We start from the raw sequence: 23,770 nt of genomic DNA, 5'->3' as shown, positions 1-23,770 counted from the left end.
TACACCAGAATTTTAAATGTACACTTCTGTTGCCTCTTTTCCAGGATTTCTGCTGCATGTCTTACTGACGGTCTCTGAGATGTGATGGGTCACTTCCCTTCTGCTGTTTTTAAGATACCAACTTTTCACCTTTCACCAGCTTAATATCACATGTTATGACATTGGGATTTCTTGTGTTTACCCTGTTTGCAGTTTGTTGAGATTCTTGTATTTATTTCTTCTATAAAACTTGGGATTTTTTAGTCAGTATTTCTTCAAATACTATTTTCCTTTTCTCTCTCTTCCTTGAGACTCCCCAAACTCATACATTGGTTAATTCACTTCCACAAATGCCCTAATCTCTCTTCATGTTGTCTTCTTTATTTTTAATTTTTTTCTCCTGTATTTGATTTTTTGCTTTATTTTAACGTTTTTTAATTTCTTCCATCTGTTAGGTCAGCTGTTAAGAGCTTCTTGTGAGGTTGGGGAGATGGCCCAATGGGTAAAAAGCTTTCTGTAACATGCCTGATGACCCGAGGTTGGATCTGCAACACCCACATAGGAGTCAGGTCTGGTGGCATGTGCCCCAGCCCCATACTAGAGGGCAGAAGTCGGCAGATCCTGGGAGCTCACTGGAGGACCAGGGAGGTCTAGCTAAATGAGTTTCAGGTTTGGTGAGAAACTTTGTTTCAAAAAAATAAGGTGAAGAAGTAATGAAGGAAGATGTTGGGACATCACCAGCCTCTGGTCTCCACATGCACTAAAATGGGTGAGCTCGTAGGTACATACATGAGCATGTGTACACACACATGTCATACACATGCAGATGACATTTATTATATTTTTCAGCTTCAAATTTTTGTTTGGTTATATCTGACAATTTCAGGTTTTTTTTGTTGATATTCTAATTTTACTCATTTTTTTTTAAATTTACTTGTTGCCTTTAGCTTTTTGTCCATTTCTTGAAAGATAGGGTCTCATGGATCCTAGGCTGGCTTTGAACTTGATGTAGAGGCATGGATGACCTGTAATTTATGATTCTCCCTGTCTATACCTCCCCAGTGTTGGGATTATAGGGAAATGCCACCACACTTGGTTTTATACAGGACTGGGGCTGAACCCAGATCTTAATGTGGGCAAGGCATGCACTTTACTAACTGAGCCACATCTCCAGGCATGTTTTGCAGATATACTTTCTGAGGCACCCCTCTACTGATTAGCTGGGTGTGCTTGAGTTTGAAGGTCAGTTTGAGATAGCCTCTGATCATTCCATGTGCTTATGAAGTGTGGATTTGTTTGATCGTATGTTTGGCATTTTTGATTTCCTGGTATCTATGGTTGCTTTTGAACATCTTACTTTTCTAAGATTGTAAATGTTTAAGTGGGGATGGGAGCAGAGAGTAGAAAAGGGGGAGGTAGGTGGGATAATTCAAAGTAAGGATGTATGAAGAATCCTTATGGAAATCTACTAGCTTATAAATGAATAAAGATATAATATATAATAATACATAAAATTTTAGTTTGAACAGAAGTACCTGCCACCAGCCAGCTCCCAAATAAAGACATGGAGACTAAATATTAGTTATGAATGCTTGGCCTTACCTTATGCTTGTCCCTGTAGCTCTTATAACTAATTTAACCTGTTTCTATTCATCTACATTTTGTCTTGGGGATTTTTACATTTCATTTTTATGTTCTGCTTTGACTGCTTCTTCCATGTCTGTCTGTCTGTCTGACTGGCTGGCCCCAGGTATCCCCCTCTCTTTTTTCCTTCATCTCTTTCTCATTCTCTGAAGCCCAGATTCCTCCCACTACTTATTCTCTCTGTCCTCCAGCCCTGAATATCCCTCTACTGCCTACTTATTGGCCATTCAGCTTTTAGATCAATCAGCCAAATCAACACATCTTTACAATCTTAAACAAATACAGCATAAACAAATGTAACCCAACTTTACACAGTTAAAGTAATATTCTGCAACATAAACACATGTAACACATCTTTACATAGTTAAAGTAATAGGCCACCACAACCCTGCACGGGTACGTGACAATACTGCTCTCAGAAGACATGAATCATTATGCTAAAAATCTCAATGCCAGTCACAGGATAGTTCCCTTTGAGTTATTGTTCAGGGAGGCTCTTGGAAAGACACAAAAATAACACAGGCTATTGACATTGTTCTGGGTTGTTCACCAGAACTAGTTGATAAGACCCTATTGCTAAAGACAAAGTGTACTTTGAATGCAGGTCATAGAGAAATCAACCTTGGCTGAACAGGAAAGCATTACTGGCTTACATAGTGACAGAAGGTGCTACACAGAATTGCTGGGGTGGGGGAAGACATCCATGGTCTCAACTGAAGTAGATCTTTCATGCTACAATACTCATCTTCCTTGAAAACTGTGCCCACTGTTACAATAGTGGCATGCCTATTATGGAAGTAATCAACTGCTTTCCAGATGGATTTGAGGCCTGCATCACAGGAAAGATTATATGCCTTGTATTCTAAATCTGCTCAAAATCCATGAATGGGGAGATCATGGGCCCTGGACTAGGGGAGTTCCCATTGTTGTTATGCTGGCTGGTCCCATTGTAAACTGCCTTCTAAATATTTATGTTCATCCTTAGATGCCAAACACTTTTTACGAGGCTACAATTACCTTGGTACCCAAGCCACACAAAGACACAACTAAGAAAGACCAGTATCCCCCATGAACATTGATATAAAAATACTCAATAAAATACTGGCAAATCGAATCCAAGAACACATCAGAGAAATCATCCACCATGATGAAGTAGGCTTCATCTCAGGGATGCAAGGATGGTTCAACATACAAAAATCCATCAATGTAATCCACCATATAAAGAAAGAAAAGAAAAGAAAGAAAATCCACATGATTATCTCACTAGATGCTGAAAAAGCCTTTGACAAAATCCATTACTCCTTCATGATAAAGGTCCTGGAGAGATCGGGGATAACAGGAACATACCTAGATATAATAAAAGCAATATACAGTAAACCAACAGCCAACATCAAACTAAATGGAGAGAAACTCAATACGATTCCTCTAAAATCAGGAACAAGGCAAGGTTGTCCACTCTCTCCATATCTCTTCAATATTGTACTTGAAGTGCTAGCTAGAGCAATAAGACAACAAAAGGAGATCAAGGGGATAAAAATTGGAAAGGAAGAAGTCAAACTTTCACTATTTGCAGATGATAATAGTTTACATAAGTGGCCCCCAAAACTCATATAGCTGATAAACACCTTCAGTAAAGTGGCAGGATACAAGATTAACTAAAAAAAAATCAGTAGCCCTACTATTTACAGATGATAAATGGGCTGAGAAGGAAATCAGAGAAACACCATCCTTTACGATAGCCGCAAACAATATAAAATATCTTGGGGTAACACTAACCAAACAAGTGAAAGACCTGTATAGCAAGAACTTTGAGTCTTTAAAGAAAGAAATTAAAGAAGATACCAGAAAATGGAAAGATCTCCCATGCTCCTGGATAGGTTGGATCAATACAGTAAAAATGGCAATCTTGCCAAAAGCAATCTACAGATTCAATGCAATCCCCATCAAAAGCCCAACACAATTCCTCACAGATCTTGAAAGAACAATAATCAACTTTATATGAAAAAATAAGAGACCCAGGATAGCCAAAACAACCCTGTACAATAAAGGAACTTCTGGAGGCATCACCATCCCTGACTTCAAGCTCTAGTACAGAGCTATAGTCCTGAAAACAGTTTGGTACTGGAACAAGAATAGACAGGTAGATCAATGGAATCGAATTGAAAACACTGATATGGACCCACACACCTATGAACACCTTATTTTTGACAAAGAAGCTAAAATTATACAGTGGAAAAAAGAAAGCATCTTCAACAAATGGTGCTGGCATAACTGGATGCTGGCATTTAGAAGACTGCAGATAGATCCCTATCTATCGCCATGCACAACACTTAAGTCCAAATGGATCAAAGACCTCAACAAAAATCCAGCCACACTAAACCTATTAGAAGAGAAACTGGGAAGTACCCTTGAATGAATTGGTACAGGAGAAAGCTTCCTGAACATAACACCAGTAGCATAGATACTGAGATTGACAATTAATAAATGGGACCTCCTGAAACTGAGAAGCTTCTGTAAGGCAAAGGACACAGTCAACAAGACAAAATGACAGCCCACAGACTGGGAAAAGATATTCACCAACCCTACATCCAACAGAGGGCTGATCTCCAAAATTTACAAAGAACTCAAGAAGCTAGTCTCCAAAACACCAGACAATCCAATTAAAAAGTGGGGTACAGAGCTAAATAGACAATTCTCAATAGAAGAATCTAAAATGGCTGAAAGACACATAAGAAAGTGTTCAACATCCTTAGCCATCAGGGAAATGCAAATCAAAACAATTCTGAGGTAGCATCTTACTCCTGTCAGAATGGCTAAAGTCAAAAACACCAATGACAGTTTATTCTGGAGAGGATGTGGAGAAAGGGCAACATTCCTCTACTGCTGGTGAGAGTGCCAACTTGTACAGCCACTTTGGAAATCAGTATGGCGACTCCTCAAGAAAATGAGAATGAGTCTACCACAAGATCCAGCAATTCCACTCCTAGGCATATACCCAAAAGAAGCACATTCATACAACAAGGACATCTATTCAACGATGTTTATAGCAGCATTATTTGTAATAGCCAGAAACTGGAAGCAAATTAGATGCCACTCAACTGAAGAATGTACAGAGAAAATGTGTTGCATTTACACAATGGAGTACTATTCAGCAGAAAAAAAAACAATGGAATCTTGAAATTTGCAGGCAAATGGATAGAACTAGTAGAATCTATTCTAAGTGAGGCAACCCAGTCACAAAAAGACAAACATGGTATGTACTCACTCAAATATTGATTTTAGATATAGACAAAAGAGTACCAGCCTACAGTCCACACCATCAGAGAAGCTAGGAAACAAGGAGGACCCTAAGAGAGACATACATGATTCCCCCGGAGAAGGGGAAAGGGACAAGATCTCCTGAGCAAATTAGGAGAAAGAGAAGGGGAGAAGAGAAGGGGAGAGGAGGGCAGGAGGGGGCAGGAAGGTTGAGTCAGGGAAAGAATAGGGGAGCGAAAGATAAGAGATACCATAATAGAGGGAGTCATTATAGGTTTAAAGAGAAATCTGGCACTAGGGAAATGTCCAGAGATCTTCAAGGATGACACTAAGCAACAGGGAGAGGCTACCTTAAATGCCCTTCTCCAATAATGAGATTGATGACTACCTTATATGCCATCCTAGAGTCTTTCTTCATCCAGCATCTGATGGAAGCAGACGCAGACACCCACAGCTAAACATTGAGCTGAATTCCTGGAACACAATTGCAGAGAGGGAGGAGTGATGAGCAAAGGGGTCAAGACCAGGCTGGTGAAACCCACAGAAACAGCTGACCTGAACAAGGGGGAGTTCATGGACCGCAGACTGATAGCTGGGAAACCAGCATAGGACTGTTCCAGACCCCCTGAACTTGGGTGTCAGTGGAGAGGCCTTGGCTATCTATGGGGCCTCTGGTAGTGGATTAGTATTTATCCCTAGCATATGAATGGACTTTGGGAGCCCATTCCACACAGAGGGACACTCTCTCAGCCTAGTCACACAGGGGAGGGCCTAGGCCCTGCTCCAAATGACTCTGAAGATCCCCCATGAAAGATCTCAGCCTCCCTGGGGAACAGAAAGGGGATGGGATTAGGGGTTAGTGGGGGGCAGGGGAGGAGGTGGGTACTGGGTTTGACATGTGAAACAAGCTTGTTTCTAATTCAAATAAAAAATAGAAAAAAAGAACTTAAAAAAAGAAATGACTTGGTAAAAGCACTATTATTGCAACCTTACACATTCTAGGCCACCCTATCTTTAAACAAAGACTAAAAGAGAGTTTTAAAAAGATTAACAGTAAGGGTCTCTGAATCCTAAAATCATATTTGGTTGTTTAATTTGTTATAATCTTATATGGTCTTCAAATAACTCAAAGTAGAGGTTCATGCACTTTTCACTTATGTCTCCTTATTTACTGGGACAAAACAAAGGTGTCTGTGCATGTTTGTGTGTGCACGTGTGTGTACATGTGTGTATTTGTGTATGTATGTCTATGTTTACGTGTATATGTGTTTGAGCATATGCGTGTCTTTCTTTTCACATGATTGAGAAACTAGAGGCACAGAGTAGTTAGATTATTTGAACAAGGTCCTTGGGACAATCGACTTTCCCAAAAGTGCTATGTAAACAACAGCAGCAGCAGAGAGCAGCTTGATACTAACTGACATTCTGGGACACCTCTATAGATGTACCAGAAGACCTGAATCAGTTATGGGAGGTGGGGGAGCTGACTCATCTAACTGGTTAAGCCAGTTTAAGCTGCAATAGCATGCTCATTATTAAATGTCTCAGGCAGAATTCTTGTACTTTCCCTTCCTTCAGAACACTTATTTATTTTTATGTGTGTAGGTGGTTTGCCTGATTATGTCTGTGCATCATGTGCATGCCTGGTACACTCAGGGGTCGGAAGAGGGCATTTGGGTTTCCTAAGACTGGAGTTGCAGATGGTTATGAGCGGCCATGTGGGTGTTGGTAATGGAATCTGGGTCTTCTGAAAGAGCAGTCATTGTTCTTAACCACTGAGCCATCTTTCTAGCTCTCATACCTTCCCTTTTTGGTGTGCGTTAGCCAAAAATCTGCTTAATGTTCCTATCCTGACATCCCCTTGTCTTTCACAGTGCCTGTGAGCAGGGTTCTCGGGCATCTCTGTTCTCTGTAGGAAACGGTGCAGGGCAAGTAGACACACACTTGTTCTATGCAGACTGCTTTTCTGCTTCTTGAGATCTTGTAGGTGCTGTGAGACACAGGTGAAGAGCACAGTTCTCCATAAGATGGGAGTCTTATTGTTCATGTGTCAGGGAAATGCTTACAGGAGATAAGCAAATGGAATTATTTTCCTTAAATTTCTTCTTTGGTGTCCTTTGTTCATTTATGACCTGCAGGAATTACTGTTATTTTTCCAGGTGAATGTTTATAGTGGCCACTGCACCTCTGTATGATGAAGCCTTCATAAGAGAAGGACTTCACCGGTGTATAAGGTAATTAGGTAGGAAAATGGCTTCTTTAACTTCTCATGAAAACTCCTTTTACTTCACATGTACACGTTGGTACCCATTGTAGTGTCTGGTTTTTGGGATGCCTTTATGGAAGCCCTACCTCCACTAGACATGCTAACACAGCAAAGGGGCATTCTATGTAGGGCAAACTTGTACTTTGTTCCAATTGTGACTAATATGCCATGTTCCCTGAGAGCTACTCTGATTGTCATCTCTTTCTGACCTGTTTGCCCTGACTTCTGATGGGAGCCTCTAGGACATTTCTTAAGTGACTATATCTTGATCTCAGGAGACAGATTTTCTAAAAAGAGACCCACTGGACCTTAATGTTTTTACTGTTGGAAAGTGCTGGGTCATCTGCTAGTAAGAACTGCTGTGTGCTTTTGATCTGTGTCAAGCTGGAAAGGGGAGTCACCTGTAGCCGTCCCTCCTAAATCTGGCTCTCACTGCTCAGAGAGAACTTTGGCCAAGAAGATCTCATTTGTGTCTGACGTGAGCACTCCATCCCACAAGCATCATTTACCTTGGTGACTCTGCTTCCTTCCCTGTCTCTCCCAGGACTCACTCAGCTTTGTCTCAGTTTAGTGCCAGCTCAAGAGACCTTTGTTTGAAGGAAGACACCCCTCTGCTCTGGAATGTCTCACAAAAGAAAAGGTGAGTTTTATTAAATTAATACACTTTTATTAAATTAATAACTTTCTGGAAAATATCTGTAGTACTGAGTGTTGTTTGTTCCATGGGTGATGGAGAATTCTTCCTGAGATAAGAGTTTTTACTTAGCATGTTGGATGGCTGCCAGATCTCAGAGAGTCCTTTATAGCAGATCTGTGTGATCTGGGATTGAATTCTGTGGCTTGTGAATATTCAAGTGGCTTTGGGTATAACCCTGGAAATGATGACTCCACACATGTGTACACCCATGCATGTGCACAATTCTGACAGCCTGTCTCATTGACCCATAGGCTTAACCCTTCTCCACAGGGATATAACTTAATTATCTTACTCCTTTCCTAAGGAATAGCTGAAAGCAAACATTCCACACATTTCTTCAGTTATTTCTCTTGACACATTTCAAATGTGCAATGCACCACAAAACCAGTGAATAGGCATTTGTCCTGCACATGTGGTACACAAGACATGGCTTGGGTGTCAGCTGGGCTCACGCTGGAGGCCAGAGCTAGCTGGAAGCCAAAACTCAAGGCAACTTTGCCTACAAGATGTTCTCCTTTTTTAAATTTTGCATGAAGTGAATTAAAATATATGTGGGGGCTTACCTGGCAAGATATGCCCATTGGTGCAATTATGACACACATTTTCTGGGATAACTAGCTTTCTGATTAAATTTAAGGCCTATTCCACAGAAGAGGATCTTACCTGGTACTGTAAACCTGGCCAAGACCCTGTGGCTGGGGTGGCCAAACATACCCTACTCCTGTTATTTTACTAAAAACAGACACATCCTCCAACTGCCTTCTGAATGCTTGTCCTTAGACCCATAGATTAACACAGCATTCACCTCATATCAGAAACTTCTTTTTAAACTCATTTTAAAAATTAATTCTTTGAGGATATCATACAATGTATTTTGATCATATTCACCTCCCTTCTAACATTCCTCAGATCCACGCTCTCTTCCTTACCTACTCAATTTTGTGTTTTCATTAAAAAAAACAAATCAACAGCCCAATAACAACACCAGTTGAGTCCAGTTTGTTGCCCACATATGCTTGAGTGTGTGGCCATCGTAGAACACAAAGAATTCAATCTGGTAATGACTGGAAGCTTTGTCCCTGCTGGCTAGCTTCCATAGTGCTGGGAGGTGTGATACACAATACTAGTGGAGAAAAGACATCCTCATCTCACTTAACGGTGAGCCCCAACTACTAGGAAAGCTAGTTAAAACCCAGAGAATAAGTTGCTGTGGAGTGCTCAGCCACAAATGGGACATCTATATGCCTCCCCCCTCCCAGCATTCAGGGAACATTATAGAAGAGGGGGTAGAAAGATCAGAGGCTGTGAAGAACTGTTTTAAAACATTGTCTTCTGGATGTTGCTGGGCTAGTGAATGAACTCACAACAGTTTCGGCTGCAGAAGATCTGTACAACATCAAGCCAATCCGTTCCCACATGCAGGAGCGAGGGTCATGAAATTACAGCTCTAGCTGAGAACTATTGGCAGTTGGTGGCTTCTGGAGAAGAGATTGCCAGTTTTCTTGAGGAATGTGGCCTCTCACAGATTGCCATGCTCCAATGGATGGCTCTATACGCCACCCCCCCACAAAGAGCACTAATTGGGTTTAGTGGGTCATAAAGGAAAAAAGATGATATCAAGTTGCCAGGGGGAATGTGGAGAGTTCTTGGAGAATTTGGAGGGTTAAGTAGGGAGTAGATATGGTCAAAATACATAGTAGACATGAGTGAAAGCTCAAAGAGTGTATAAATAAAATAAAAAATTAAAAAAGATATTGGTGGTAGGGAAATCTTTTGTCTGCTTTTTCTTTCTAACCACATTTTCTCTGTTACAATTTCAATTTGAAAAGTACCTTATCATGAAAACATGAACTCCTTTGTAATTTTACAGAAGGAACTATGTCATTTCAGAGCATTGAGGATGATGGCACAGGATTGAAGAGTGCACCACACTGGCACTAACCTGGTAGTCACTCACCACATGTGATAGTTTGGTGTCAGCTTCCAGTTGTGCTGGAGTCTCTGGAGCAGATGGGGGAATTCATTTCTGCTCCCCAGAAAGCACCAATGTACAGCACTGCTGTGCACAGTGCAGGCAGCAATGTGCTTCTTCTCCTTAAGGAAAGCAGTTTCTTCAGTTAAGAAGCTGCAGTTGTGTTTCCCCCACCCCAAAATTAAGAGGACATTTCACACATGGACAATTTCCAGTCACAAAATGGATTGAAAGGATAACTATTTCCAAAATTACTTAGCTTGGCCACTGCGTTGTAGTTTAGCCAACCTGATGTCTATCTCTAGGTTTTCCCGTAAGAATAAGATTATTATTACTTTTATGTGAAAAAGTTTTAAAACCACAATGCATTGAGAATCATAATGCCTGGCTAGAGGAACATGGGGCACCAGATCTCAGCTATGGCTAATGTTAAGATTGTCACCACATGAGCATTCTGTGCATTAACATCAAGACTCTCTCTTTTGTTACAACCTTTCAAGAGTCAAGTGCATCTGCACTGAAGGATCCCATGCTTTGAACCACAAGGGAAATGAGGTGTTCACACCAAGTTTAGGTAAAGGGTTATGATTCCTTTCCATGTGCCCTTGTAAATAGAGACCCCAGCCTTGAACGTTTGTTAGCTAATGTTGACATTGTTCATCCTCTTTCAAACTGCCACACTGCTGTGTGGGAAAGCAGGTAGACCACTTTGCTACAGTCCATCGTGCGAAGAGGAAAGCTTAACACAAATCACCCTGTTGCAGGACACGTGAAACATGGCTAGTTAGCTAGTGACTGCTCATGTCCATTCTGAGAGAAGGACATAAGGGGAGAAGTGCTGACTGGTCTGAGCCAGAAGCAGCTAAACTTCCTGCAGGGCTACCATTCATTCTGAAGACCAAACGACCCCATAGAATTTGAGTCAAATGTCCTGTGGTGTCAACAAAGGCATTGCTGGAAATACGAGACAATGCCATGATGTCTGTGGTCCTGCCTCATTGCTCTGGCAAAATACTTGAAAAGGCAACTTCAGGAAGAAAGGGTTCATTTTGTCTCACAGTACAGTCCATCATGGCAGTAAAGTCATGATGACAGGAATGGGAAGTGGCTGGCCACATTCACCTGCAGTCAAAAAGCAGCGAGAGATGAATGCTGGACTCAGTCAGCATTCTCCTTTGTATTTAGTGGGAGAGTCCAGTCCATTGAATGGTGCTGCCTGCATTTGGGTGGCTCTTCCCAGCTTAATTAACCCAGTTGAGACCCTCTCTCACAGACATACTCAGAGACCTCTCTCAGGTACTACCAACAATGAGTATTAAGTACCACAGCTTCCCTTAAAGAGCAGCACTGATCCCATCACATTTGTACCTCACAGCTGAGAAGAAGTCTTGTTTTTGAAGGAGATACTATTTCAGGAAATATAAACATAGTTTTTTTTTTTTTCCTTTCCAGGTCACAGTTCATGCCTGTTCACCACCCAGAGTTCATAACCACTGAAGATTCTTGGGAGAATGGCCTGACTGCCTGGGAGCAAAGATGCATGCTGGGCAAAGAGGTTGCTGATATGTCTACATTGATATCCTCAGAGAAGGGAGACCTTGCAGGCAGTGTCCACATCAGAGTTCAGGTCTCCAGACTGGGGTAGGTGGATGTGGGGAGACATCCCTGGCAGTAGATAAGTGGCCGCATGTGGCTTTCTGTTTGCCCTGAGGTCTTGCCCATACTTCCAAATGTTCCAAATGTCTAGATTTTAAAGGAGGATGAAGTTTTCCTATTTAGCCAGGCTACACTTTTTCTTCAACATTATCTACTCTTTCCCTAGGCCACAGGAGACACATAGGTCAGCTCTGCAAAATCAGCAGGGTACTGACCAAGTCACAAGGAATCCTGATGAAAAACCCAAGTGATCTGCATCTCTTATTCACCCATTCCTGCTTATGAGGCCGGCATCTTCTTGACAAATAGGATCATTGGTTTAGGCATCCCTATGGTGTTTTGCAGTTTACTCTCTTGCAGAATTCAGTGGGCATAGACGGAAGATTGTGTATGGGAGGGCTACGAGGATCTTCTGGCCTCTGGAGCTGCCCACATAAGAGTGCTCTTATTTTAGTTTATCTGCTGGCCTTCCTTCTTCACATGCATTTATTTGGAGAAAGTTCTTCTTAGTCAAAATGTTTGAAAGCCCATCTCCAAGGGAAGACCAAAGCTTGAGAGCTAAAGTCCCCATTTAAGACTTGAAGTGGCTGAGTGACTATGACAGGGCTGTGTGTGGCTGTGCAATTATCTCCTGTGACATCACATCCCTCCACTCCATTGCTTTCTGTGGACTTATGCAAAGATGATTCGTGCATATCCAAGATGAGTGAAAAAGTGCCACCAAACTTAAACTGTTCAGTATTGGTATTGTGCCACTATGTTTATGGATTAGGCTTTTTGAAGACACTGGAAAGGTTGATGCATTCAGCTTTAGGCCTCAGTGTTTTATCTGTGCTCACAGAAACCCACCTGCCAAGTCCTTACCAAGCCACCCCAGGGATTCTCCCAACACTTGTGACAGTCATGCAGAGGGCTAGTGACTGGGATCCTTTCACTTTGACCACAAACTTTCACTTTCTAACCTGTCTCCTTCAGTATAACTGCTCTCAGCTTTCCTTCTAGATATAATAGATGTTTGGCTCATGGATCTGTTCTGAAATTATCTAAATCATGAAATTATGTTTGGATATCTGACTATAGGGGTCATTTGAGGTGGGGTTAAACCCTGTCACTGTAGTTGTCTTTCCCCATCTGGCTGTTCAGTAGTTTCAGAGGCTGACATGGCATCAACGGTCTCACAGTGAGATAACTTTCCATTCAGTGATTTGTACTTCTGTGATTCATGGGACAGTTGCTTCAAGCTGCTCTTTATGACACAGCAACTCAATGCAATAGGTTCACCTTTTGGCGATAACGCCCTCAGGGGATAAATGAGTAAGGAATGGCTTATAACTTGTCAGTTTGAAAGAAGCTAAGCTAAGGTTAGCTGCAGGGGGTTCTACAGAAACTGGCTAAGCTCCCAAATCCTGGGTAATTTTCCATGGGATTCTCCATCAAGGAGTCAGATTTTAGTTACATTTGAAATGACCTCAGCAAGAATACATATGATAGAGGAACCTCTGGATTGTCTTGTCCTGTCACAACTTCAGTGTCATGCTTCCTTAACGTCACCTGCTCAACACATTGGTGGACAAGGAACTCCTCTGGACAGAGACAATAATAAAATGGTTTTGATTTCCAAGTTTGTTTTTGCTCACCTCACATATCTTTGTGAGAGTGTCTGCTTCCTTATAAAGTTCTCAGAAAGGCCTTTTCTGCAACCAAAAGCAACTTTAGAGGCATGTTCAGTCATCTGCAGCTTTCTGCAAGCATGTGTTTCCCTGAAGGTACCGTCGGAGTGGCTAACTACCAGGCTAGATAGTATCTGGCATGAACAGCACAGACATTTGCAAGAAACTTTTATTCTGAATTGTCAGCTCTGCTGTATGTCAGTTATGTAAAATAAAAAATTGCACCTAGGATACTTCAGCTATACTTCATACTTTATAAACAAAAGCCATTTAGATCCCCACTTAAGCAGGAGCTGTTGAAACGGAATTTGGAAATGTGAAGTGACTATTTGTCAAATTCATTAAGTCTAAGAGAATGCAAAATAAAATTTTACCATTTTCAAATTTCCAGAATGATTTCCTAATACACAGGGAAATTAACTAGTGAACAGAATAACAAGCTGTGCCATCATAGACTTTCCTGCTTCCTCCATATACCAAACAGTCGCTGCTACTGTGCATGGCTCAGGATGCCTCTGTTCTCTTGCAGGTGCTGTGTGCGGTGGATGAAGGTCACAGGCTTGTTTGTTTTTGTGGTAGTATGCTCTGTGAGTACCAATGTTATCCAGAACTGCTATTGGACCACTGTGGGTACTGGGGGCCTTCCTGGGTGGATACAGCCCTTGTGTGCTTTGGGATGGATGGCAGAAGGACCTGAGGCCTGGGACCTCCTGTTGGCGTTGACTGACTCCCTGAGTTTCTGGACCTGAGGCCTGGGACCTCCTGTTGGCATTGACTGACTCCCTGAGTTTCTGGACCTGAGGCCTGGGACCTCCTGTTGTTGGCACCGACTGCCTGAGTTTCTGACCTCTTTGAAGAAGATGCAGGGCATGCATAGAGGTGACAAGCTGAGGGCTGCTGAGGGAAGCCTACCCTCAGCAGCACTAGTTGGGCACTGTGTGTAGGCAGGAGTCTGTCTCTCTGCAACATGTGGTCAGTAAAAAAAATGGTACATCTCACTACTTCTGCCTGAGTTGAGTACAGTCAGTTCCAAAATCTGTGAGGGAGGAGCTCAGTGGCCCAGAATCAGACAACCCCACACCATGAAACAGAAACAACTGTCTTGAACTCTGGAAACCTCACAGTCTAATTATGTTTCAGCTACTAATATTCCCCTATATTTTTCCTCACAGTTTGTGGTGCTGAAGCCGTTGCTGAGAAGAGATATCAAAGGAGGGGGTCAGGGTTCACCAGCTTTTCCTTGGGCCCCAAAGATAACTTGAGCTCAATCTTTAAGCTTCAGGCTTTTTTTTTTTTTAATTTGGGAAATGGACTTATTTTTTCTTTGTAGACACATCTGAAAGAATTTGAGAAATTGCTTTGAACTTCTGTAGCATGGCATCTTATCATTCATTTCTTTAATCACTTCAATTTAATTAATAATGTTCTTTGTAATTTCCACAAACATGTTAACAAATGGTCACTGAGGTATATTTCTCTGCTCTCCTAAATGAGAAATGACTTACATACACATTTGACAGTTTAATTTGTGGCTGGGTATTTAGGAGCTGTTGAAACAAAAACTGGAAGTGTGAATCCTTAATGGAAAAACATCAATAATCAAGGTTCATTTGTAGCTAACACAGGACAATGAATATAAATATTTTTTAATACTCTAATGCTAATATTAGGGTGAGCTGGTGAAATTTGTATGTATTAATTATACCTTTGTTTTTAACAGTAGCCAAGATTATATAAATACTATGGTTTTCATATTATAAGTATATAATTAAATGTTTTTAATGGTTACAGATTTTATTCAGCCTGTATCCAGATCAAGAAAAGTTCTGGCAGCTATTGGCTGTGTCACCACTGGAAAACTACTGTATCCAAAGTATGCAAAGTATACCCCTCCCTGAAACTTGCAAAGGAAAGTGATTCAGAAACTATGACATCTGTCAAAGAGGGCCAAACACAGATGGTTAGAGTCAGTGTTCCTACTACGAGTACTGCTTCTTAAGGATTTACCTGGTGGCCAGGCTCTTCAAAGGTCTTGTGGCTCTGTCCAACTGTTCTTTAGCATTTCAGTACGGGTGACTCCTATGGACTTGTCTTGGAGTTCTGGGTCTTATCTCTGACTGTATCTCTGTTCAGCTGCTTTTTTTTTTTTTTTTAAACGTAACACTGTTATTGATTATTTGGGAATTTCATATCATGAACTCTGATCACACTCACTTCTCAGTCCTCTCAGGTCTCCCCTACCCACTCTTATGACCTTCTCCCCACAAAAAAAGAAGAAAAACAAAATAAAAACATCAAGTCCAATTTATGTCACTCATATGCTCACTGGAGCATGGCCAAACTCCCAGTAGCCAGCTCCTTAAAGAAAACAGAGCCCTTCACTACCCCTGTCCCACTGGAAGTCATCAGTTGTGGACAGCTACATTTCAGCATCCTTATCACAATTTTTAAGAGTTGTCTTTGAAGGCTTTCTGTCTAAGCTGTTACTTTTTTGGGGTGGGGTGGGTAGGAGTTACCGAAGAAGCCTTTATGTCCCCCTTTCTCAGCTTTGAGGCTGCAGTCACCCATACCACTGCAAAAGGAGCTTCCTTGTCCTTTATAGTCTTGGCTGCTGTTTTTGTCTCTTCATTTTCTCTTGCCTTAGAATCTTTGGTTGAAAACCATCATTAGGACAGTTGGATACTGAGTTCCATAGTTTTTAAGGATAGAGACAGTCAACATCTTAACCTCTGTATTACTTGGAGGGTTGATGTAAACCTAGTCAGAAGTCAGCTGGTGTGGGGAGTGTTCAAAACCTAGAGGGACTGTATGTTGTCTGACTTGAACATGGCCATGTCAAGGACTCCAATGCCTTAGACCCATGGGAATTGTGTGCAGATATTGAGTGTGTGCAAAAACTAGCAATTGTACCTTCCTCCTCTCATATTACTGCAACCCAAGACACCTTACCCAGAGAGACTTCCCACTGAGACTAGCTAACTCCTTCCCCTTGTGCTGTGCATATTAAATGTACTGAGTTTCTGGGCTGTATAGTTGTTGCCTTCTGTTCGAGTGAGCACAACCCATCCAGCTTTTCTGTCTGTGTGTCTGTTCTTTCTTCACTCCTGATTGGCTCCAGTCAGGTTTCCAGGACCATGCCACACAGGACGTGGTGACTGGTGCCTTGGAATAGGGGCCCCTTACTATGGGGGACTTGCATAGCCAGGCAAGGAATGCTCCTGAGAGAAGCCTGAAAATAAAGAGAAAGAGGAAGAGAAAGATAAAAGGGGGCACAATTCCAAGTGTTGGGGGTAAAACACAGGACAAGGAGAATCTAGATATGTTGGTGCTTTGGGGTTGGGGCCATTTTGAGACACTGTGGACGTAAGATAAAGTATTGCATCTTCATCAGTTTTTAGATTATGTTCAGGTGATAGTTTCCTGAGGAAGAGACAGTAGGCTTGCTGCTTGGGAGGAAACAGGATGACTGAGGGATTGGGCACACTTTTATTTTATGGAATCTTATACATGATTCCATAGATCTGCAGCTGTTTCATTACAGGAGGGCAGACTCTGTAGACCTGGCTCCTGGTGAATCCTGCCCCATAGGCTTTGTTCCTCTTGCTGTTAAGGGGCAGGCAACCAATACATTGTCCTTAGTAAACTTACCAACACATTAACAAAGCCACAGTAAAGGTTCAGAGAGCTTTGCTCAATAAATGGAAAAAAGTTTATTAACTGAGATTCACCAGGACCTAGAAGAATGGTGCCCAGGTTCATTGCAGGGGTGGGGTCCCTACGTGTCTTCTTAATTTTGTTATTTAAATTTTTTTTGTTTTTTGTGCCAAGAGCACACTTTTGTTACTACGGCTCTGAAGTACACAGTTTGAGTTTAGGTTTTGCAATACCTCTAGCATTGCTCTTTCTGCTCATTGTGACTTGGGGCACTCAGGGTCTTCCGTGTATCATATGAAATTTGAGGTTTTTTTCTAGTTCTATGAAGAATATCACTGGGTTTTTGATGGGTATTGCATGGATCTGCAGATTTCTTTTAGTAACACATTTTCGACATTAATTTTGCCAGTCCATAAGCACAGATCTTCTTTAATTTTTGTTTCTTAGCTTGAAGTTTTCACAGCAAAGGTCTTTTACCTCTTTGGTTGGGTTTATTCCCAGGCATTTTAAAATGCTGTTTGAAATGAGGGTACCGCTTTTATTCTAAAGCAGCCCTATAAAGCTCTTCATTGACAGCCATGTATGCTAGTCTCCACCAAGGGGCCCATAGCCCTGAGCAAGACAGGGTTCAATACCTAGCTCCTAGCCAGGGCTGTACTGTCTGAACTGGCAGACAGAGCATGCTTGATGACACTAGCTTATTATTTGTAATTATTATTTTTCTTCGAGTCTAGGATGTTGGTGAAGCATGACTGTGATCTTAGCATTTGAGAAGCTGAGGCAGGAGATGAAAACCTGCTACATAGTGAGACCCTGTCTTAGAACACCAAAACAAAGAAACAGACAAAGTGTGCTGGGGTGGACCAGTGTTCTGACCTTTGAAGGCAGTTCTTAGAAGAAAGAGAATTAAGCACAGCCCGTGTATTCTCCTCCCTTGACATTTGCCAGCCTTCCTGGTTGGAGCTGAGGTCAGAGGCATAGGCTATGTGCGGTGACAGGAAAGGCGTTAGGATAAAGAGCCACTCGGTTGCGGAATAACAAGGCTATATCTTCCTTGTGAACATCTGTGTCTCCTTGTAGCAGTCAGGCTGTGTCAGCTCAGTAATTGCAGGGTTTATTTTAGAAACCTGTAATTGCAGGCACCTGAAGTTCTTTGTCCCTGAATTGTTGTCTGTGCTTGTTATGGGAGAGGACCACAAGGCTCCCAGAACATTATGTAAAGGAGCAGAGGCCAGTGACCTTTTACCTACAGGTGACTTGATTTGTTCTCCCTCTCTCTCTTGGTCCCTCCCCCTCCTCCCTTCTCCTCCCTTTTCTCAACACCTTGTCCTTTCTTTTTCTACCTCTTTCTTTCCATGTTCTCTTTTGCCCCTTGTCACATCTTGAGCTGTTGCCAGAGCTATCATTGAATATAGAGGAAACAGTGTAGGGAATGAAAACAATTTCCCCCACTGCCCTTTTAGTGTTTCCAAATAGGACCTCATAAATTAGATTTACAAAACACAGATAGAACACACACACATATATGTATATACAGCTATAGATATAAAAAACAAGTATATATATATATCTATATACATACACACATATATAAAAAGAATTATTTTAAGGCATTAGCTCACATGATTGTGAATGCTAAGACATCCACCTGTAAGTCCAAGTGGAACTCAAAGGCCTGGGCATTTGGGGGTGGTGGCATGTGTTCTAGTCTAAGACCTGAGCCTAGAGCAGGTGACGAAGATCTTGCTCACTAGTGAGCAAGCAGACCAAATCCTCCCTCAGGGACCTTTTCCAGTGGGTTCAGTGGGTTGGATGATATCTGATGTGTTGGGGAGGGCACTTAAGCTTCATTCAGTCCACCAGTTCAAATGTTAATTTCTTGCAGAAACACCCTTACAGGACTACACCATAACAATAATTAACCATCTACCTGTAAGTCTTGTAATCCAGGCAAATGGACCCTCAAAGTAGCTATGCCAAATGAAGATGGAATCCTCAGGGTGGGGGAGGGTGTCATGAGGACAGCTTGCAGGCCAAGGAAGGGACTAAGTCAAGGGCCAGTCCAAAAGAGGGCCAAATCTTGAGCAAGCATGGAACCTGGGCCGGATAATGCAGAACCTAATGTTTAAGGTCTCCATAGAAAGAGGAAGGTAAACCTTTGGAGACTCAACAGTGGGGGTGTCAGCAAAGGTCTTTCTTTGAGACTGTCGCCTGCCCTGTAGCAGGACGTTGTCTGCCCTTCTAAAATTTCTTCTCATGTCTTCCTTCCTGCTACAAGTCCAGATCCCCAGCTTTGGGACAGCTAGCCCCAGAATGGAGGAGGAGGTCCCTGTCCTCAAAGGGACAATGGGAGATGAGGAGGTACAGGCCACCAAGACCTTTGAGGATGAGTTTCAGAACTCTGAGGGGAATGTTGAGTTAGGTCTTGAATGACAGGGAAAGCTTAAATTTAGGCAAATGGCAAGGCAGGAAGAATGCGGCTGATGCATCAGAAAATGGAGTTTTTTTTTTTTTTTTTCTTCTCTGTATGACTCTGGTCTAGATTTAGAGGACTTGAAGGATGATGCCATATACAAATTGTTATTTGGTAACTGTGTACTGTTTAGGGATTGTCCTCCAGAGAAGTTAAAAGTAGAAAAAGAAGAGTAAAAAGTAGTTCTGTTGCTTGAAGAGCTACACCTGTTAGGGAGAAAATCTAAAGTTTCAGGCTACTGTGAATAAGTACTTGTGACCGATCACACAGAGTGCAACAGAACACAGGGAGGAGTGGTAGAAGGTGGGTGTGGACAGGGCCTTTGGCTGCGTTTCAGAGAACAAAGTATACAGTAAAGTTCTGCAGAAGTGGGGGCGCCATTGAGGATGGGTGCCCTGTGCAGAGAGAGACCTGGACTGTATTAGGATCACACTGTGGCTGGAGGACTTAGGTTAAAAAGAGTTGCAGGGTAGGGCTCAACCCCAAAGATTGTGTTTGCCAAGTGTGGAAGTCATTTTGGCACAATGCCAAATGCTTCAGGTTTGCATGCATTGGGAAATCTATCTAATCTATCTGATACAGTTTCTCTGTACAACAGTCTTGGTTGCCCTGGAACTTACTTTGTAGACTAGGTTGGCCTCGAACTCACTGAGATCTGCCTGCTTCTGCCTTTTGAGTGTTGGGATCAAAGGTGTGGGCTACCGCACCAACCCCAGTCTTTTTGTGTTCTCTATAGCTATAGCTATAGGTTGTTTCAATGTTACCTAGTCACTTCCCCACTAGTGCTTTAGACCCAACTGAGACTCACACAAGGTTGTGGAATCTTTGATAGGTGTGGCCTTCTGTAGTAAGTGGATCAATGGAATGGGCCTCCAGGGTTACTGGCCAGCCTTGTTGGTCTCAGCCTCCCTTTCCCTGCAATGGAGCCACCTGCTGTCATGCCTTCCCCACCATGGAAGGCTAGATCTTTTCAAACTGATACAAGAATAAATTTTTATGCTCTCCAGTTTCTTCTTGTCAGGTATTTGTTCACATGTAGGAGACGAATAACTACTCGAGGACAAAGGCTTTGTTTTACCATGCAGCAGTAGATAAACGCTCAAATACTGGAGAGACGACCGCTGCTCTTTCGAGGTTTGCCTCTAGGTGGCACTGCTCTACTTTCTGTCGTCTTCAAGACCTTTATAGTTTCTTTTCTGTCACAACTATTTCTTCCAAGTCAGCTTAGGGGGAAAGGTCAGGGGAGGAACAGTTTCAGGCTGGTAGAGCAACAGGGTCTCTTGTACCTTTTCTTTGTAAATTTTGCTCCCTGTGTGACTTCCATTTTCCATTTGTCCCTTCTAAACCCAAGTGTTGAGCAGTGTGGAGCTGCCGTCACACAGTTCACTAGGCTCATCAAACATTTCCTCTACCAGGCTGTTTTTGTAGAGTTTTTAAAAAACAGTATGTTTTGAAAATTAAAAAAAAAAGAAAATGAGCCGTTTACTGACTAACTTTCCCCAGCCCTCAAAAGAAACCCAGTAGGTACTGTGCTTCCAATAAACCAACTGCATTTCTAGGGACTAAAGGCAGAACAAAGGACTGGCCACTGAACCAGCAAGCACTTTCTGAAGACCTGCCTCAAAAAACTCCTTGGCTCATTTAATCCACTATGGTGCTTACATACGCCACGCTGCCAGGACCTGGCAGCCGAGGTGGGAGGTTCTGAGAATCAAGACACAGCTGAGGAACAAGGGCTCCTATGTTTGTACCACATGCAGGCAGGGGTGTAGGAGCTAAGGGGAAGGGCACCATGGGAAGAATTGTAATGTGGGAGGGGCCGTTTTCCCCTATAGGCCCTGCTTGACCGTGAACTTGACCTTCAACATTCTGACTTGCCGTGGACCATTGAATTTTTGCCGGTTTCAGAATGCTTTTAATTCTCACTGTGGTTTTCCATCCTATACCTGGGGATTTGATACCCTGTGACTTAGATGTGGGTATGGGTTAGTTCATTCATGAGAGAGTCGGGCCTTCTGTGGGCGCCTGAACTTGGATGGGAATTTTATGCTAGCTGTAAACAGTGTAAGCAAGGAGACAGCCATGAGTACTGCGTAGATAATTATATCTACGGGACTCAAGCAACAGACATTAAACATGGAGCAATATAAATCCAATTGTATGCGTAGTAGTGAGGGGTTGGAGAGATAAGTGGGTGAGGGTATAGGGGATGGAACAAATGGCTGGATGTACATTTTTTTTTGTGAGCTCTCCTAGGTGGGGTGTTATCGGGGGAATAGTAGGTGTTTCTTCCTTGCTCTGTGGTTCACCTTGATACACCCTCAGCTGTGAGCCTCAGTGGTCACGTGGACTCCATAATGCTTCAGCTGGAACTGGCAGGGCCCCTGATGGCTGGTGGACCAAGTGGTACAAGGAAAGAAGAGCACATCGTGGTGGTGGTGACCCAGGCAGACCCAATGGGCAGCAGGTGGCGGAGACCACAGCAGGTTATACTTACATTATTTGAAAGGAATTGTAAAAATCTCATTACACCTCATTATAAATTGGGTTTCCTATTGAATGGGTTTTATGGAAGCCAAAAGCCAGTATCTTCATTATTAGTGGGGCCATTGAGGCTTTTCTCTCGCTGTGTTTTTGAAATTATCTTTCCATGCCATTACAGTCAAGTCGCACCTGCAAGTTTTTCATGCAATAAAAAATATTTTACTAGCTTATTCAGAGAAGCATCATGGATGTTAGCAGTTTTTGTTGTAAAGTGCAAATCAATTTGGGACTTACCTGACATCACAGAGGACAGGTGGATGCCACAGATGCCTTGTGTTTGTGACATTGCTAAGCACATAGGTTCCTGAGCCATGTGTCTGCAGGCTCTGTGCAGAGCTTTACCTTTAAGTCCCATTCTGAAAATGTACCTGTGTGCAGTAGGAGACCCATTGCAAGGAAACCCTGTTTATGTGCAAGGCTGTACCTCTTACATTTTCCTGCTCTGAAGATTGTAGTTCACAGGACAAAAGTCTAATTATAATCAAAGATGGCAATTGCCAATGGCCTGTACAACGTTAACATTCTAAATCATAGAATGACCTTAGGACAGAAACTAAGTTCCCATGTGAGGTGCACAGCCCACCACAATGAATGGGGGAGGAGATATGCCTACCCTGTGCCTCTTGACTCTTATGCCAAAGACCATGAGGTATAAGCCTCATGCCTTTAAGCATTATTTTATGATTAAAATTTTGATTGGCACAATATGCATATATATTTCTATGGTAGAGTGTAATAGTTCGACACTGTATACATACACACAATGGTAAGAATTAAATCAGAGTAATTGACATTGCTGTCTTCTCAAACATTCATCATCTCCGTGGCAGAAAGTTGCACATTCTTCAGGTTATTTTATCATCACAGGTCGTTATTATAGTTTTCCTGCTATGCTACAGATAACTAGAAGTAAGGTCTCTTGTTCAGGTGCTTTCTCAGCTCTGCATATTTATTGGCCACATTAAATGGGTAGTAGCGTTTCTCCTCGATCTTGCCAGAAGGCTCTCTGTAACATGCTGGCACTTTGCAAATGCCCACATACATATCCATTTTCAGAAACACAGAACATGCCGGGCGTTGGTGGCGCATGCCTTTAATCCCAGCACTCGGGAGGCAGAGGCAGGTGGATCTCTGTGAGTCTGAGGCCAGCCTGGTCTCCAGAGTGAGTGCCAGGACAGGCTCCAAAGCTACACAGAGAAACCCTGTCTCGAAAAAACCAAAAAAAAAAAAAAAGAAAGAAAGAAAGAAAGAAAGAAACACAGAATATTTCCCCCAGATATGGTCTTTGCAAGCACTCGAATCTTTTAAGATGATTTCTGTTTTCTCACATATGAGGCCCTCCACAGGGACCTATGGTTTAGAGTTCCTCTGTTCACCTTTCCATCTGTGAGGGAGACCACTGTCCTCCACTGGAAGTTTCTCTCCAGTCCTCGAGGCTGCTGTCATCCAGTGTGTTGGCTTGCAGCAGTTATGTCTGCAGCAGCCACTGCTCCAGCTCTGCTCTGTGGGAGTAGGCTACGTGACACAGGGTGCGGGAGTTTCTTGGGGCAGGTTTGTGCCTCCTGGCTGTAAGTAGGAATCAATTCTAAGGAGGCATTTAAAAATTGCCTCAGAGGACTAAGAGACTGCCCACAACTCAAATAATTCCAATAATTTGTAGTGATTTGGTTCACTCAAGAATCAGTATTGTTGGCCTTCCTTATCCACCACAGGTTCTACTATATTCTACCATATTCAAGTGTTAGATCAACTGTAATTTGAGAGTATTTGTAAAAAGTCATGTCTGTATAGAGTGTATACCCCTGTGCTTCCTGGTGGTTCTTTCTGAAGACTTACTTGAACTGTACATTTTGACTTCCACAGGTCACTCACAACTGGACTGTCCTTTTAAGTCCAAGGAGCGAGCATGTGGTGGTGAGCAGAACCTTTGAGATCGTGAGCAGGTGGGTTCTTGGGT

The 23,770-nt window shown here is 42.5% G+C and overlaps 1 protein-coding gene across 1 annotated transcript in view; it reads left to right on the top strand.

The window, feature by feature from the left end:
* The window catches only part of Oca2 (OCA2 melanosomal transmembrane protein), a 282,759-nt gene that overhangs the window by 13,422 nt on the left and 245,567 nt on the right, over nucleotides 1-23,770 (top strand). The window contains exons 2-7 of the mRNA XM_027404737.2: nucleotides 7,692-7,787; nucleotides 11,269-11,457; nucleotides 13,672-13,729; nucleotides 14,934-15,006; nucleotides 21,595-21,755; nucleotides 23,677-23,756. Coding sequence (XP_027260538.1) covers nucleotides 7,692-7,787; nucleotides 11,269-11,457; nucleotides 13,672-13,729; nucleotides 14,934-15,006; nucleotides 21,595-21,755; nucleotides 23,677-23,756 — 657 coding nt within the window. The remainder of the gene's footprint in view (nucleotides 1-7,691; nucleotides 7,788-11,268; nucleotides 11,458-13,671; nucleotides 13,730-14,933; nucleotides 15,007-21,594; nucleotides 21,756-23,676; nucleotides 23,757-23,770) is intronic.

This window comes from Cricetulus griseus, chromosome 3, assembly GCF_003668045.3.
Source record: "Cricetulus griseus strain 17A/GY chromosome 3, alternate assembly CriGri-PICRH-1.0, whole genome shotgun sequence".
Classification (NCBI taxonomy): Eukaryota; Metazoa; Chordata; class Mammalia; order Rodentia; family Cricetidae; genus Cricetulus; species Cricetulus griseus.
The sequence above is the reverse complement of the archived record's forward strand: the minus strand, read 5'-3'. Positions and strand labels throughout refer to the sequence as shown.